Source organism: Pristiophorus japonicus, unplaced genomic scaffold, assembly GCF_044704955.1.
Source record: "Pristiophorus japonicus isolate sPriJap1 unplaced genomic scaffold, sPriJap1.hap1 HAP1_SCAFFOLD_829, whole genome shotgun sequence".
Classification (NCBI taxonomy): domain Eukaryota; kingdom Metazoa; phylum Chordata; class Chondrichthyes; family Pristiophoridae; genus Pristiophorus; species Pristiophorus japonicus.
In genome coordinates, this window is record NW_027254750.1 from 2,501 (window position 1) to 15,392 (window position 12,892).

At 53.1% G+C, this 12,892-nt stretch overlaps 1 protein-coding gene across 1 annotated transcript in view; it reads right to left on the reverse strand.

The window, feature by feature from the left end:
• The window catches only part of unc93b1 (unc-93 homolog B1, TLR signaling regulator), a gene marked incomplete at its 3' end in the record, with an annotated part of 10,867 nt that extends 689 nt beyond the window's left edge, over positions 1–10,178 (reverse strand). Inside the window, exons 1-6 of the mRNA XM_070874448.1 lie at positions 10,109–10,178; positions 9,215–9,321; positions 7,029–7,170; positions 2,800–2,953; positions 2,421–2,582; positions 1,857–1,986 (exon numbers count right to left, since the gene is read on the reverse strand). Coding sequence (XP_070730549.1) covers positions 1,857–1,986; positions 2,421–2,582; positions 2,800–2,953; positions 7,029–7,170; positions 9,215–9,310 — 684 coding nt within the window. The remainder of the gene's footprint in view (positions 1–1,856; positions 1,987–2,420; positions 2,583–2,799; positions 2,954–7,028; positions 7,171–9,214; positions 9,322–10,108) is intronic.
• Positions 10,179–12,892: the final 2,714 nt, after the last annotated feature.

The window sequence follows — 12,892 nt, forward strand, 5'->3', positions numbered from 1 at the left end:
AGATCTGGAACTCGCTGCCTGGAAGAGTGGTGGATGCAGAAACCCTCACCACTTTTAAGAGATGGTTGGATGGGCACTTGAAGTGCAATAACCTGCAGGGTTACGGACCTAGAGCTGGTAATTGGGATTAGACTGGATGACCTTTCGTTGGACGGAGCAGATATAATGGTAAGTACTGCAGGGAATAGAATACGGCCAGGGTGATCTCCTGGACTAGTGTCGATCGCCTGGATGGGTCGGAGAGGAATTTTCCAGATTTTTTCTCCCTAAATTGGTCTGGGTTTTTATCTGGTTTTTGCCTCTCCCAGGAGATCACATGACTCTATTTGGGGTGGAGTGCAGAATGTTTCGGTGCAAGGGGTGTTGCAGTTGTGTGGGGCGGACTGGTTGGGCTGGGTGCTCTTTGCCTTTCCGTCATTGTTCATGGGTTTATTTATAACCTGCAGGGCTGCTGACCGAGGGCCGTGCGGCTCTTTGTCGGCCGGCGCGGACACGATGGGTCGAAATGGCCTCCTCCTGCGCTGTAAATTTCTATATTTCTATGTTAGATCAGCCAGTGGCGGATGTTGCACAGCGAATGGGACTGACTGGATCGTTCTTTCACCGAGCCGGCACAGGCACGATCGGTGCAATGGTTTCCTCCTGAGGTGCATGATTCGATATCATTTCCCCCCTCTCTAACCCAGGGGTCACGGGGCAGGGATCAGGAGCAGGAACCCTGGCTGATTCCTCTCTCTCTAACCCAGGGGTCACAGGGCAGTGACCAGGAGCAGGAACCCTGGCTGATTCCTCTCTCTCTAACCCAGGGGTCACGGGGCAGGGATCAGGAGCAGGAACCCTGGCTGATTCCCCCCTCTCTAACCCAGGGGTCACGGGGCAGGAACCCTGGCTGATTTCCCCCTCTCTAACCCAGGGGTCACAGGGCAGGGATCAGGAGCAGGAACCCTGGCTGATTCCTCTCTCTCTAACCCAGGGGTCACAGGGCAGTGACCAGGAGCAGGAACCCTGGCTGATTCCTCCCCCTCTCTAACCCAGGGGTCACGGGGCAGGGATCAGGAGCAGGAACCCTGGCTGATTTCCCCCCTCTCTAACCCAGGGGTCACAGGGCAGGGATCAGGAGCAGGAACCCTGGCTGATTCCTCTCTCTCTAACCCAGGGGTCACAGGGCAGTGACCAGGAGCAGGAACCCTGGCTGATTCCTCCCCCTCTCTAACCCAGGGGTCACGGGGCAGGGATCAGGAGCAGGAACCCTGGCTGATTTCCCCCCTCTCTAACCCAGGGGTCACGGGGCAGGGATCAGGAGCAGGAACCCTGGCTGATTTCCCCCCTCTCTAACCCAGGGGTCACGGGGCAGGGATCAGGAGCAGGAACCCTGGCTGATTTCCCCCCTCTCTAACCCAGGGGTCACGGGGCAGGGATCAGGAGCAGGAACCCTGACTGATTTCCCCTCTCTCTAACCCAGGGGTCACTGGGCAGTGATCAGGAGCAGGAACCCTGGCTGATTCCCCCCTCTCTAACCCAGTGGTCACTGGGCAGTGATCAGGAGCAGGAACCCTGGCTGATTCCTCTCTCTCTAACCCAGGGGTCACTGGGCAGTGATCGGGAATGGGAACCCTGGCTGAGTCCTCCCTCTCTAACCCAGGGGTCACTGGGCAGTGATCGGGAACGGGAACCCTGGCTGAGTCCTCCCTCTCTAACCCAGGGGTCACTGGGCAGTGATCGGGAACGGGAACCCTGGCTGAGTCCTCCCTCTCTAACCCAGGGGTCACTGGGCAGTGATCAGGAGCAGGAACCCTGGCTGTTTTCCCCTCTCTAACCCAGGGGTCACTGGGCAGTGATCAGGAACGGGAACTTACGTTGAAGAAGAAATAGAAAATTGACTGGAAGATGATGATGTATTTGTGACAAGCCCCTTTAGGTGGCCTCTTCTGTTCCTGAACATGTTCCTCTTTATAATTGACATATTCATAATATTTCTGTGCCATTCTGCAAGGGAACACAACATGTAAATCACAATACGCAACTGGAAACATTCCCCCGACATTACCTGATCATGTGTCTCCATCTTATACCCAGTGTCGGCATCGAGCGCTCCCAGGGCAGGTACAGCACGGGTTAGATACAGAGTAAAGCCCCCTCTACACTGTCCCATCAAACACTCCCAGGGCAGGTACAGCACGGGTTAGATACAGAGTAAAGCCCCCTCTACACTGTCCCATCAAACACTCCCAGAGCAGGTACAGCACAGGTTAGATACAGAGTAAAGCTTCCTCGACACTGTCCCATCAAACACTCCCAGGGCAGGTACACGGGGTTAGATACAGAGTAAAGCTCCCGCTACACTGTCCCATCAAACACTCCCAGGGCAGGTACAGGGGGTTAGATACAGAGTAAAGCTCCCTTGAGAGGCTCGGACTGACCTGGTGATGTAGTTCCCCACGGCGGCCCAGAGTGGGACAATGGCTGCACCAATGGCGACGGCAGATGGGACCAGCGTGTAGTAACGCTCCCAGTAATTGGTCGACACGAACAGGGCGTAAATCCCGATGGCCAGGAACATCATCCACTTGGTCCCGAGGAACCTGGATCGGGAGCGGAGCAAAACCCCATCGATGAGAACCTTAAGTCGGGATGATCCTCCCTGGACAACTTCCTTTCCCCCACCCTGCTTTCTCCCCTCCGTTGCTTCTCCCGGGAACCTTTCCACCTCTTTCCCCACCCCCGCGCCCCCCCCGCGGAACAGGAAGATCCCAGCAGTCCCATTGGCCACCCTGCTCCCCCTGTGGGCCCCGCCATCACCTGATGAGAACGGGCGTGTAGAGCAGGGCCACGATCGGCGTGACGTTGATCCCCATCAGCATCTTCCTGTCGATGTCCTCCAGCCCCATGTTCCCGTATTTCACCTCCCGGTACGTCTCGTCGTAGTGCAGGATCAACTGCATCTGGAGCAGGCCTGAGGGGAGGGGAGAGGGAGGCGGGTTAGCATGGGAGGAGAGGGAGGGGAGCCTGGGTCAGCACAGCACGGGTGGTTGGGGGGGCAGGAGGAATTTCAGGTCAGCACCCAGAGAGAGCGCGCGGACAGTACAGAGCTGTGCAATAAAGGTACAGCAGTTATCATGGGCGACTTTAATCTACATATAGATTGTGCTAACCAAACTGGTAGCAATGCGGTGGAGGAGGATTTCCTGGAGTGTATTAGGGATGGTTTTCTCGACCAATATGTCAAGGAACCAACTAGAGGGCTGGCCATCCTAGACTGGGTGATGTGTAATGAGAAGGGACTAATTTGCAATCGTGTTGTACGAGGCCCCTTGGGGAAGAGTGACCATAATATGGTAGAATTCTTTATTAAGATGGAGAGTGACAGTGTTAATTCAGAGACTAGGATCCTGAACTTAAGGAAAGGTAACTTCTATAGTATGAGGTGTGAATTGACTAGAATAGACTGGCAAATGATACTTAAAGGGTTGACGGTGGATAGGCAATGGCAAACATTTAAAGATCACATGGATAAACTTCAACAATTGTACATCCCTGTCTGGAGTAAAAATAAGACGGGGATGGTGGCTCAACCGTGGCTAACAAGGGGAATTAGGGATAGTGTTAAATCCAAGGAAGAGGCATATAAATTAGCCAGAAAAAGTAGCAAACCTGAGGACTGAGAGAAATTTAGAATTCAGCAGAGGAGGACAAAGGGTTTAATTAGGAGGGGGAAAATAGAGTATGAGAGGAAGCTTGCAGGGAACATAAAAACTGACATCTATAGAAGCTTTTGCAATGTGAAGAGGAAAAGATTAGTGAAGTCAGAATCAGGTGAGTTTATAATGGGGAACAAGGAAAATGGCAGACCAATTGAACAATTACTTTGGTTCTGTCTTCACGAAGGAAGACACAAATAACCTTCCGGAATTACTCGGGGTCCGAGGGTCTAGTGAGGAGGAGGAACTGAAGGAAATCCTTATTAGTCAGGAAATTGTGTTAGGGAAATTGATGGGATTGAAGGCCGATAAATCCCCGGGGCCTGATAGACTGCATCCCAGAGTACTTAAAGAAGTGGCCCTAGAAATAGCAGATGCATTGGTGATCATTTTCCAACAGTCTATCGACTCTGGATCAGTTCCTATGGACTGGAGGGTAGCTAATGTAACACCACTTTAAAAAAAAAAAGAGAGAGAGAAAACGGGTAATTATAGACTGGTTAGTCTGACATCAGTAGTGGGTAAATGTTGGAATCAATTATTAAAGATGTAATAGCAGCACATTTGGAAAACAGTGACAGGATCAGTCCAAGTCAGCATGGATTTATGAAAGGGAAATCATGCTTGACAAATGTTCTGGAATTTTTTGAAGATGTAACTAGTAGAGTGGACAAGGGAGAACCAGTGGATGTGGTGTATTTGGACTTTCAAAAGGCTTTTGACAAGGTCCCACACAAGAGATTGGTGTGCAAAGTCAAAGCGCATGATATTGGGGGTAATGTATTGATGTGGATAGAGAACTGGTTGGCAGACAGGAAGCAGAGAGTCGGGATAAATGGGTCCTTTTCAGAATGGCAGGCAGTGACTAGTGGAGTGCCGCAGGGCTCAGTGCTGGGACCCCAGCTATTTACAATATACATCAATGATTTAGATGAAGGAATTGAGAGTAATATCTCCAAGTTTGCAGATGACACTAAGCTAGGTGGCGGTGTGAGCTGTGAGGAGGATGCTAAGAGGCTGCAGGGTGACTTGAACAGGTTAGGTGAGTGGGCAAACGCGTGGCAGATGCCATATGGATAAATGTGTGGTTATCCACTTTGGTGGCAAAAACATGAAGGCAAAATATTATCTGAATGGTGACAGATTAGGAAAAGGGGAGGTGCATGGTTCATCAGTCATTGAAGGTTGGCATGCAGGTACAGCAGGCGGTGAAGGCGGCAAAAGGTATGTTGGCCTTCATAGCAAGAGGATTTGAGTTTAGGAGCAGGGAGGTCTTACTGCAGTTGTACAGGGCCTTGGTGAGGCCTCACCTGGAATATTGTGTTCAGTTTTGGTCTCCTAAACTGAGGAAGGATGTTCTTGCTATTGAGGGAGTGCAGCGAAGGTTCACCAGACTGATTCCCGGGATGGCAGGACTGACATATGAGGAGAGACTGGATCGACTGGGCCTATATTCACTGGAGTTTAGAAGGATGAGAGGGGATCTCATAGAAACATATAAGATCCTGACGAGACTGGACAGGTTAGATGCTGGAAGAATATCCCCGATGTTGGGGGAGTCCAGAACCAGGGGTCACAGTCTAAGGATAAGGGGTGAGCCATTTAGGACCGAGATGAGGAGAAACTTCTTCACTCAGAGAGTGGTGAACCTGTGGAATTCCCTACCACAGAGAGTTGTTGATGCCAGTTCGTTAGATATATTCAAGAGGGAGTTAGATATGGCCCTTACAGCTAAAGGGATCAAGGGGTATGGAGAGAAAGCAGGAAAGGGGTACTGAGGTGAATGATCAGCCATGATCTTATTGAATGGTGGTGCAGGCTCGAAGGGTCGAATGGCCTACTCCTGCACCTATTTTCTATGTTTCTATGTTTCCCACAAACGGCAACGTGATAATGACCAGATAATCTATTTTTTTGTTACATTGCTTGAGGGATAAATATTGGCTCTAGGCCACCGGGGATAACTCCCCTGCTCTTCTTCAAAATAGTGCCATGGGATCTTTCACATCCACCTGAGAGCCGACGGGGCCTTGGTTTAACGTCTCATCCGAAAGGTGGCCCCTCCGACAGTGCGGCTCTCCCTCGGTATTGCCCCTCCGACAGTGCGACGCTTCCTCAGTACTGCCCCTCCCACATTACTGCCCCTCCCACATTACTGCCCCCACCTACAGTGCTACGCTCCCTCAGTACTGCCCCTCCGACAGTGCGGCGCTCCCTCAGTCCTGCCCCTCCGACAGTGGGCGCTCCCTCAGTACTGCCCCTCCGACAGTGCGCCGCTCCCTCAGTACTGCCCCTCCGACAGTGCGCCGCTCCCTCAGTACTGCCCCTCCGACAGTGCGCCGCTCCCGCAGTACTGCCCCTCCGACAGTGCGGCGCTCCCTCAGTACTGCCCCTCCGACAGTGCGGCGCTCCCTCAGTACTGCCCCTCCGACAGTGCGGCGCTCCCTCAGTACTGCCCCTCCGACAGTGCGGCGCTCCCTCAGTACTGCCCCTCCGACAGTGCGCCGCTCCCTCAGTACTGCACTGGGAGTGTCAGCCATGGGTTTTTGTGCTCGAGTCTCTGGAATGGGACTTGAACCCACAACCTTCTGACCCAGAGGCGAGAGTGTCACTCACTGAGCCACACTCAAACAAGTACTTACTCTCTTCGGTTCCAGCCCTAACTTTCTGCGGTGAATTTAATGGACAATTTAACGTGCAAATACAGAATGTTCAAAGTGACGGAGAGGCTAAAGGTGAGATGTCATTTGAGGCTAATGGTGGAACGGCAAGTTCTGTCGATTGCTAGCTCACATCGTATCTCTTAATCCCCTGGACGGGCCAGGAGATTTGGGCATTAATGGTGTGCCTTGTTACCACACCGTTAAATCTTCAGCATCCAGACCATAATATCTATTCCGTAACACTGTGTTAGTGGCACCTGAAAGTGATTCCCTTCCGTTGGTCGTGTGTCGGGACTAAAATACCGAGACCAGGGAAACAACCAAAGGGCTTGTTCAGCGATTGCTGGGATCGGCAAACCTTACCCAGAGTTCTGGAGCTTTCATCCAATTTTTTTTTTTTTTAATATAAAAGTCAGACCTGCCGGTAATTTCTGAACAGTATTTTCCTCCATGCGTGAACCCCCCCCGGGTCCACTCCGTAGGTCACGCCCTCCCCCGGGTCACGCCCACCCCGGGGTCACCTACCCAGGTACAGGCCGTAGGTCACGCCCCCCCAGGTGAACCCCCCCCCCCCTCGCCCCGGGTCACCCACCCAGGTACACGCCGTAGATCATGCCCCCCAGGTGACCCCCCCCGGGGTCACGCCCCTCCCCCGGGGGTCACCCACCCAGGTACACGCCGTAGGTCAGCATGCTGCCCACACTCGCGCACACCACGTTCTTCACCACCGCCACTCGCTTGCGCCGGAAGTACTTCCTCTCCTCCTCCTCCTCGTTGTACTCGTGGTGCGGGCCCATGAAGTCATCGATCTGTCGGGAACAGGGAGCAAAATGGCACCGTTAGACCGAGGAGTCTGGAACGAGGGTCACGGTCTCAGGATAAGGGGTCGGCCAGTTCTTCAATCAGAGACATTTAGAGCACAGAGTAGGCCATTCGGCCCATCGTGTGTCCGTGCCAGCCGACAAACAGCTACCCAGCCCAATCCCACTTTCCCGCTCTCGGTCCAGAGCCCTGCAGGTTACGGCACATCCAGGTACTTGTTAAATGTGGTGAGGGTTTCTGCCTCTCCCACCCTTTCAGGCAGTGAGTTCCAGACCCCCACCACCCTCTGGGTGAAGACATTTCCCCTCAAATCTATGCCCCCTGGTTGTTGACCCCTCTGCTAAGGGGAATAGGCCTTCCTATCCACTCTATGTAGGCCCCTCATAATTTTATGCACCTCAAGGAGGTCTCCCCTCAGCTTCCTGATTTCCGAGGGAAACAAATCCAGCCTATCCAATCTGTCCATTTAGGACTGAGATGAGGAGAAACTTCTTCACTCAGAGGACGATGAATCTTTGGAATTCTCTACCCTAGAGGGCTCAGTCGTTGAGTATATTCAGGACAGAAGTCGATACATTTTTGGGAACGAGGGGAATCAAGGGATATGGGGATAGTACAGGAAAGTGGAGTTGAGGTAGAAGATCAGCCATGATCTTATTGAATGGTGGAGAAGACTCGAATGGCCTATTCCTGACCCTATTTCTTATGTTCTTATGTACAAGGGTGGAAGTAGGCAGTCTTAGTTATGCTGCGGATATGTGGCCAGAAGCTCATTTCAGGGTCAAATATGACACCAAGGTTGCAAACAGTGTGGTTCAGCCTCAGACAGGAGTTGGGGAGAGGGATGGAGTCAGTGGCGAGGGAACGGAGTTTGTGGCGGGGACTGAAAACAATAGCTTTGGTCTTCCCAGTATTCAATTGGAGAAAATTTCTAGTCATCCAGAACTGGATGTCAGACAAGCAATCTTTCAATTTAGAGACAGTGGAGGGTCGAGAGAAGTGTTGAGGTGGAGCTGGGTGTCATCAGAGTACATGTGGAAACTGACGCTGTGTTTTTGGATGATGTCGCCAAGGGGCAACATGCAGATGAGGAATAAGAGGGGGCCATGGATAGATCCTTGGGGGGAACCAGAGGTAACGATGTGGGGGCAGGAGGAGAAGCCATTGCAGGAGATTCTCTTGCTACGATTAGATGGATAAGAATGGAACCAGGCGAGTGCAGTCCCACCCAGCTGGACGATGGTGGAGAGGTGTTGGAGGAGGATGGAGTGGTCAACTGTGTCAAAGGCCGCAGACAGGTCGAGAAGGATGAGGGGGGATAGTTTACCACGGTTCCACTCACAAAGGATGTTATTTGTGACTTTAATGAGAGCCATTTCGGTATCGTGGCAGGGGCGGAAACCGGATTGGAGGAATTCAAACATGGAGTTGTGGGAAAGATGGGCACGGATTTGGGAGGTGACAACACGTTCATGGACTTTGGAGAGGGAAGGGAGGTTGAAGATGGGGCGGTAATTTGCCAGGACGGAGGGATCGAGTGTTGGGTTTTTGAGGAGAGGGGTGATGCCCGCAGATTTGAAGGAGAGGGAGAGAGAACCATTAATAACCGAGCAGGAAAGGCCCAGGCTCCATTCCCAGCCTGTGCTGAGTAATTCCTCCCCACCCCACTCCTCCTCCTCCTCCTCCTCCTCCTCACCCCACTCCTCCTCCTCCTCCTCCTCGTCTCAACCCCTCCCGCCCCTCTCTCTTCCCCTTCTCCTCTCCGCCTCGTTCCCCTCTCTCCTCCCTCGCCCCCTCCTCAACTCCCTCCTCCTCCGAGGGTGAAGGGTCGGTGCCCCACTCCCCCCGAGGCTGAAGGGTCAATGCTCCACTCCTCCCCCCGTCCCATTCAGTCTGCCCGCGAGGGCTCCTCCAGTCGAACAGCCGGTGCGCGAGCCTGCGGGTTTTCGGAGCGCGATGGTGGCATTTACCCTCCCCCCTCCCGACTACCTGAGATGCGGAGTTAGCCCAAGAGCAGGTTTTTGGGGTTACCTGGGCGTCATCGTCGGGGAAACCCATCTCTGGGAGCTCAGCCGCCGGCATCCCATTCTGCCCGGCGTCACGGTAAATGTCGGTGTCGGGTTCCATCGCCTGGCCGCCTGTGGTGCAGAAAGTGAGACAACATTTTGTTTTGAAAAAATTCTCCGGAAACTGTCGGAGGGGCAGTGCTAGTACTGAGGGAGCGCCGCACTGTCGGAGGGGCAGTACTGAGGGAGCGCCGCACAGTCGGAGGGGCAGTACTGAGGGAGCGCCGCACTGTCGGAGGGGCAGTACTGAGGGAGCGCCGCACTGTCGGAGGGGCAGTACTGAGGGAGCGCCGCACTGTCGGAGGGGCAGTACTGAGGGAGCGCCGCACTGTCGGAGGGGCAGTGCTAGTACTGAGGGAGCGCCGCACTGTCGGAGGGGCAGTACTGAGGGAGCGCCGCACTGTCGGAGGGGCAGTACTGAGGGAGCGCCGCACTGTCGGAGGGGCAGTACTGAGGGAGCGCCGCACTGTCGGAGGGGCAGTGCTAGTACTGAGGGAGCGCCGCACTGTCGGAGGGGCAGTACTGAGGGAGCGCCGCACTGTCGGAGGGGCAGTACTGAGGGAGCGCCGCACTGTCGGAGGGGCAGTACTGAGGGAGCCCCTCATTGTCGGAGGGGCAGTACTGAGGGAGCGCCGCACTGTCGGAGGGGCAGTACTGAGGGAGCGCCGCACTGTCGGAGGGGCAGTACTGAGGGAGCGCCGCACTGTCGGAGGGACAGTACTGAGGGAGCGCCGCACTGTCGGAGGGACAGTACTGAGGGAGCGCCGCACTGTCGGAGGGGCAGTACTGAGGGAGCGCCGCACTGTCGGAGGGGCAGGCGGGTTAGTGGGCCCACATTGTGCACGGAGATGCAATGTACCTGCAGCCGGTGTCTCTGTTTCTGTCGCTCCGGCTCCAGCTGCAGCTTCCTCTTTTGTTGCAACAACTTCTCGACTTCCGCATCTGGACTTCCTCTTAAAGCGAGACCGTCCCCCGACAATCTTAAAGCGAGACCGACTCTCTTAAAGCAAGTCTGTCTCTGTCTCTCTTAAAAGAAAGAATGACTTGGATTTCTATCGCGCCTTTCACAACCACTGGACTTCTCAAAGCACTTTACAGCCAATGAAGTAGTTATGGAGTGTAGTCACTGTTGTAATGTGGGAAACACGGCAGCCAAATTGCGCACAGCAAGCTCCCACAAACAGCAATGTGATAATGACCAGATAATCTGTTTTTTTTCTAATGTTGGTTGAGGGATAAATCATCATCATCATAGGCAGTCCCTCGAATCGAGGATGACTTGCTTCCACGTCAAAAAGTTCACAGGCGTTTCAATGATGGACCTAATATTCCAGATCCCGAACTAAATCTTGAAGGGTGGAAGATGCCTGTGCGTGGATTTTTTTAATGTGTGGTGACCGTTGTACACCAGCCACCACACGGGCTTGACAGAGCTATGTCTTGGTCCAGTGGCAAGGGTTACCCAAGATGACTGGAGACCAGCTCTGCTGCATGGACCTAGTGCGCACAGACATCGCAGTGTGGGCTGGCCCGTGCTGCCCCTGGGCCCTCGCCTCTTCCGGGACCCGAACTCACGTCCCTCTAACGATCTGTCGCCGCTCCTTCGCCCTGGCCTCGCTGCTCCTGCTGTACCTGCCCACGCTCCAATCACCGACCTGGACCTTGGTGATGTCCCTCTTCACTGCCGTTGCTCTCCTGCTCCAACACGTGCTGCTCCCTGGAGTGGTATGTTGCCACACTGCTCCTTCCGCTCCCCGGCCTGCTCTGAGGGGTAAATATTGGCAAGGACACCGGGGATAACTCCCCTGCTCTTCTTCGAAATAGTGCCCCGGGATCTTTAATGTCCAACTGAGAGAGCAGACTGTCCCTTGAAGCAAAACTGCCCCCCTTAAAGTGCGGCCGTCTCTGTTAAAGCAAGAGAGACTCTCTTAAAGTGAGGTCATCCCTCTTAAAGCAAGACCATCATCCCTTATAGAGAGGTCCCTGTAAAAACCAGGCTGTCCCTCTTAAAGCGAGACTGCTTGTGAAAAAACAGGATTTAGTTGGCACCTTATCACTCACATTACTTTGATATGAGTGAACAAAACAGCAGCCATTTTATGCTATCACGGTCCCACAACACGCAGTGAAGCGGGTGACCACATGGTGATTACAGTCAAGGAAGGCTATCCATCTATCTTAATTAGTGCCATAGAGTTGTTGTGGCACAGAAGGAGGCCATTCGGCCCATTGAGCCCATGCGGACTCTCTCGAGCAATCCAGTCAGTCACGTCCCTCGCTCTTATCCCCGGAGCCCTGAAAGTTTATTTTCCTCCAGAGCCTATCCAATTTCCTTTTGAAATCATTGATCGACTCCGCTTTCACCATCCTCGTCGACAGTGAGTTCCAGGTCATTACCACTCGCTGCGAGAGAAGCTTCTTCCCCACATGCCCCCTGTATATCTCGCCCAAAACCTTAAATCTGTGTCCCCCAGTCCGTGTACCATCAGCTAACGGGAACAGCCTGTCTCTGTCTACCTTATCCAAACCCGTCATAATCTTGTACACCTCGATCAGATCTCCTCAGCTCCAAGGGGAACAACTCCCAGCTTCTCGAACTTAACTTTGTAGCTAAAATCTCTCATCCCTGGAACCATTCTGGTAAATCTCCTCAAGCACCTTCACACCCTGTGGTGACCAGAACTGGGCGCAATGCTCTCGTTGTGGCCTAACCAGAGCTTTATAAAGGTTCAGCATAACTTTCCTGCATTGGTCCTCAATACCTCTATTTATGAAGCTCAAGATTCCATATGCTTTGCAAACTACTCTGTCAATGTGTCCTGCCACCGTCAAAGATCTATGCACATGAACCCCCAGGTCCCTCTGTCCCTGCACACTCTTTAGAACTGTGGCATTAAGTCGATATTGTCTCTCCCTATCCCTTCTGCCAAAATGCATCACCTCACAGTTCTCTGTATTAAATTCCATCTGCCACTCGTCTGCCCATTCTGCCAGCCTATCAAGTCCTGTTGCAGTTATTTCCTCCAGTGATCCCTTACTTCCCACCCAATCCCAATGTTTATTAAATGGTTCCAAAGTTATTGGGACTACTGATGGACCGCAGTTACCTTGGTCGTAGAACCATCGAAAAATTACGACACAGAAAGACCATTCGGCCCATCGTGTCCGTGCCAGTCGAAAAAGAGCTACTCAGCCTAATCCCACCTTCCCGCTCTCGGTCTGTAGCCCTGCAGGTTACGGCACATCCAGGTACTTTTTAAATGTGGTTAGGGTTTCTGCCTCTACCACCCTTTCAGGCAGTGAGTTCCAGACCCCCACCACCCTCTGGGTGAAAAAATGTTTCCTCATCTCCCCTTTAATCCTTCCACCAGTTACTTTAAATCTATGCCCCCTGGTTATTGACCCCTCTGGTAAGGGAAATCCACTCTATCTAGGCCCCCATAATTTTATACACCTCAATTAAATCTCCCCTCAGCCTCCTCTGTTCCAAGGAAAACAACCCCAGCCTATCCAATCTTTCCTCACCGCTAAAGTTTTCCCTTGGTCACACTGTAATCACACCCTCCTGCCACTGGGGGCGCTGCAGGACTTCCGATTGTGTCTGCAGCTCCATCCACTGCTTCCCAAACTGTTGTACGATTTG